General features: G+C 31.5%; 3 protein-coding genes across 3 annotated transcripts in view; 2 read left to right on the top strand and 1 right to left on the bottom strand.

The window, feature by feature from the left end:
- LOC109586997 (uncharacterized) overlaps nt 1–533 on the top strand; it is a 2,068-nt gene extending 1,535 nt beyond the window's left edge. Inside the window, exon 6 of the mRNA XM_020003221.1 lies at nt 459–533. Coding sequence (XP_019858780.1) covers nt 459–533 — 75 coding nt within the window. The remainder of the gene's footprint in view (nt 1–458) is intronic.
- Nucleotides 534–1,379: 846 nt separating this feature from the next.
- Nucleotides 1,380–2,418, top strand: LOC109587001 (uncharacterized). The gene is made up of 3 exons (XM_020003224.1): nt 1,380–1,903; nt 1,949–2,175; nt 2,227–2,418. Exons 1-3 carry the CDS (start codon nt 1,496–1,498, stop codon nt 2,282–2,284), a joined length of 693 nt encoding a protein of 230 aa, XP_019858783.1. The 5' UTR covers nt 1,380–1,495; the 3' UTR covers nt 2,285–2,418.
- A 72-nt stretch (nt 2,419–2,490) lies between these two features.
- Nucleotides 2,491–4,015, bottom strand: part of LOC109586996 (lys-63-specific deubiquitinase BRCC36-like) — a 3,642-nt gene continuing 2,117 nt past the window's right edge. The window contains exons 3-7 of the mRNA XM_020003220.1: nt 3,478–3,594; nt 3,366–3,424; nt 3,179–3,316; nt 2,844–2,884; nt 2,491–2,794 (exon numbers count right to left, since the gene is read on the bottom strand). Coding sequence (XP_019858779.1) covers nt 2,634–2,794; nt 2,844–2,884; nt 3,179–3,316; nt 3,366–3,424; nt 3,478–3,594 — 516 coding nt within the window. The 3' untranslated portion in view covers nt 2,491–2,633. The remainder of the gene's footprint in view (nt 2,795–2,843; nt 2,885–3,178; nt 3,317–3,365; nt 3,425–3,477; nt 3,595–4,015) is intronic.

Genomic DNA, 4,015 nt, shown 5'->3' with positions numbered 1-4,015 from the left:
TGTAGCATACTGAATGGTACGTGATATTGCAATCTTCTTCTAATGTGGACGTGGGATACAACTACAAGACTCCATCATTTAATTATTGCCGTTTAATAGTTTCTCTTAATAGTACACCTGTAATTGCTATAATACTAGCATTACTTATAGGCTGTTGTCTTGTGAGTCAGAGGAAAAAAATTTGCAACAAGTGCAAAGGAAGTGGATCTGGAAGAAATGAAAGTATTCAAAATAATTTGCCATCACTTACAGGTTATGCTCCAATTCCATGACTACTGCTCTCTGAAACGGTCAGACTGTATTGTACACATCATCACTTTTGTAAATATCTGTCCAATATATTGTGCTATATAAGATTATTTTTATATCATAAATATAGTATTCATATCTACTATATTGATCGCAATGCTTATTGTTTTATGATTTGATTGCATTTATTATAAATTCTTTTTACACAGCTGGGTACTCCATTAAAATTATTATTTATAATAATATTATTCACAACTTTATTGATGAACAATGCTTATTGCTGACAATGCTATAACTTGTCAACATATAAATTACTTAGTCAGCACTGAGATCATGTATAATACATACATTTATATGATTGTTTACTGTGTGTTATGCTGAGTCAGTTGCCAAATCATTGGCCACATTATTTAAGTAAACAAAAGTTATCAAAGAACATCAAATATGTATATGTATGTAGGTATAACACAACTGCATGCCTTTCAAAGGTGACCGACCTCATGATTAATGAATGCACTATAGACTGTGCAAATTATAGTATTGTAGTCAGTGTAAATGAAATTAAGCATTCCAAATCAAGATTTGTGGACTTTTATGGTCTGAAATTAAGCATTCCAAATCAAGATTTGTGGACTTTTATGGTCTGAAATTAGGCATTCAAAATCAAGATTTGTGGACTTTTATGGTCTTCAAGTAAATAAATTATGAAGTACAAAAAGAATAGATCATGCAGAAGAAATAAAACTATTATAGAGATCATAGTAACCACTTAATAATTGTGTCTTTCATTCTAAGTCACAGATAACTTAAAGTAGCATACCTAAAATTACATTTTTATCTACAAAAACATAATGCAGCATATGCTGACTGGGCAATACATTTCAGCAAACATTTTTGTTTACAGCAAATAAAGCGCAGTCATCATTATCAGTTTACATATCTGGGCCAAGAAAGTTGACATAATTTATTTAGATGTAAACAATACAACTAATAGGTAAAATAATGACAGCAATATGGGTGCAGCTGAAAATGATGTCGTGGTAATTTAAAAAAATCAAAAAATTAGTTTATTGTTATAGCATGAAATGATCTTTATATAGACTTGAGGAGAGAATTATCATAATTACATAGATAGTATCTCTGCTATGAAGTTAGACCAACTGCCTGCCTTATAGGGCTACCTCATGAATACACTACACACACTGTCCAAACTGTCAACAAAGAAAGCCCTGGTGGTTGAGTTTAAATGGAAGTGATCCAGATCAAGCCTAGAAATCCTTCAAGCACAAGTACTGCTTGTGTCCTTGATGTACTGGAGAGGCAGTTTGATATCGAGGTATCAAAGACAACTCAAGATGGAGACTGCTACATTGCTGAAGTGAAGGGGATTGGTAGTTTTGAGAAAATTCAGAAAGAATTGCCTGAGAAAAGTCTCCGACTACGAAAATGGGAATTCAAATTATTTACATTTCATAAAAAGTCTAAAAGCCACGAGGTCTTTTCTGCTCAAGATCCATCAACATCAAATGAATGTGTACTAGTCAATATAACCTATTCTGATTCTGCTGCTTTCATAAACAGTAAAATACCTAATGACACTTTTTTAAAGGAAAAGTTCATACAGATGGCTGAAAATACAAGCCCTCTGAGTATGGTATGACAATAAACATACATTATAATGATGTACATTGTTTTATAGGCTGATTACAATTATGCATTCACATTCACTAAGGTGGACTCTTGTTCTCTTTACGTCCATCAAGCCAGTTCAATTGGTACCACACAGATATCAGCTCAAAATGATGACTCACCATGGAAGCCTCTTCTTATCAAAGTTGAAGTGGAATGTCCTTCATCTTACAGCCAGCTGGATGGTAAAACTTTCTACTATGAGTTCCTTAGTGGTATCGTGAGTAAGGATTGCTGGTGAGTATAAACTGTATAATGATAATACACTAACTGGTACATTATCCACAGGATATGCTGGAAATGTACATGTAATGAAGACACTAAGGATGGATTCGTACTTGATTGAATTTGAAAAGGGAAGAAAAATAGTGTGTCAATTTATCGTTGTTTAACTCGAGTCTAAAGTGATTTTCGTTATTACTTTATGCTGCCATAGTTTATCAACTTGAGTATAAACTTTTTGATTAATTTTTATCGCTGCAGATGGATTTTTAAAAAACTTGAAAAAAGCCGCAAATAAATAGGAAAAACTTGACACAATGGCTTAGTATCTGAGAGTGTCTATAAATTATATTGCAGGCTCCACAAACACATACATTATAAGCGAAACAATAACTATTAATAAGCTAAGGGTAGGTCGTATTAAAAAGTGACAGTAATAATAATAATAATAATAATAATAATAATAATAATAATTAGACGGACTCTCCCTCAGTGCTTAGCGACACTAATAGTCTATCTCTCTCTTTCTCTAACTTATTAATAACATTATTATTATTAATTAATAATTCCTGTAATAACTGCAATAAAGGAGCTCCAATCACTTGAAGTAATTGAGACAGACTTTGAACATAAACTATTAATAACAATTAATTAATTAATTAATTAATTAATTAATTAATTACCTGCTCCGTTATGCAACAGTGTTAGCTCATCACTACTGAACCTAAAAATAAGAAAAATAAAATTTTATTTATTGAAAATTTTAATTTTCTTATTTTTAGGTTAATATACCGTACAAGATGATTTATTAGTGTGGAATTAATATTGGTAATTGGCGGTTCTATGAAGAAATTGTCAATATAAAATCTGCCATTTTGTTTCAATCTGAGCATGTTCAATGTCACGTGGCACAAAATCGCCAATATAAAATTTGCCAATTTCTTTCCACAGGCAAATTTTCTGAACATTACTCCTGCCAATAAATCTTCTTGTACAGTATAATAATCATAAAACCTACTTCTGGTTGTTCTCATATGAATGCTTCTCTTCTTCAATTAATATATTTAATAATCTAATGAGACCAGATGAAGCCATAGGACTCACAGTCCCCTGTACTGTAGGGACCACCTTACACTCTAATGTAACATGTTCATAACTAGTGGGTGGAGAAATGGGCGTGGTCTATTATTAAGGGCGAGGCTTACTTTAAAGGATCGTTTAGTTTTGGAATTGATTGAAAACAGATAACTTTAGTGGAGCATTTCTGTGTGTGGGTGGAGGTGATGGTGGTTAATTAAAGTGGGTGTGGTTACTTACTTTATCAATTTCTTCAAAACAAGAGAAAATGAGACCAACAAAATGACGGCCCATCAACTGGTAATTAGCCTGAGTACGAACATCTGAAAACATGAAATGTACATGTACATTACATAATAATAATAATAATGATAATAATAATAATAATAATAATAATAATGATACATGTAAATACATGTACATGTAAATGTAGTAGATCAATACATATCATACAGGGTTTTTGGGCTGGTTTTTTAGCAACTTTAAAAATTTGTAAAAAATCCAATTTTTATCAGAATCAGCTCAAACTTTCTACACAACATAAGAACATGTATATGTATCAGAAAATGTAATAAAAATTGAGAATTCTCAACTTTTCATTTTTGGCAAAATTTGGCCCAAGACCATGTACTAAAACAAGAACATAAAAAATTTAAAAAAACAAGATGAAGTAGGATTCCGAACGACCAACGAAAATACGAAATGAAAATCCTACTCATGACGCAAATTCTACTCTACATTGTACTCTTAATGTTATTATGTAAGAATTATTGATCAC

The sequence above is a fragment of the Amphimedon queenslandica genome, unplaced genomic scaffold (assembly GCF_000090795.2).
Source record: "Amphimedon queenslandica unplaced genomic scaffold, v1.1 AMPQUscaffold_12719, whole genome shotgun sequence".
NCBI classification, from domain to species: domain Eukaryota; kingdom Metazoa; phylum Porifera; class Demospongiae; order Haplosclerida; family Niphatidae; genus Amphimedon; species Amphimedon queenslandica.
Note: the sequence above shows the minus strand (reverse complement) of the source record. Positions and strands in the feature narration are given on the sequence as shown.

What these genes read in the sequence shown, in the direction of transcription:
- LOC109587001 (XM_020003224.1), top strand. Translation starts at nt 1,496, where the DNA reads ATGGAAGTGATCCAGATCAAGCCTAGAAATCCTTCAAGCACAAGTACT. An exon ending in ATACAAGCCCTCTGAGTATG is followed by an intron (nt 1,904 to 1,948) that starts GTATGACAATAA and finishes ATTGTTTTATAG; the next exon opens with GCTGATTACAATTATGCATT. An exon ending in ATCGTGAGTAAGGATTGCTG is followed by an intron (nt 2,176 to 2,226) that starts GTGAGTATAAAC and finishes CATTATCCACAG; the next exon opens with GATATGCTGGAAATGTACAT.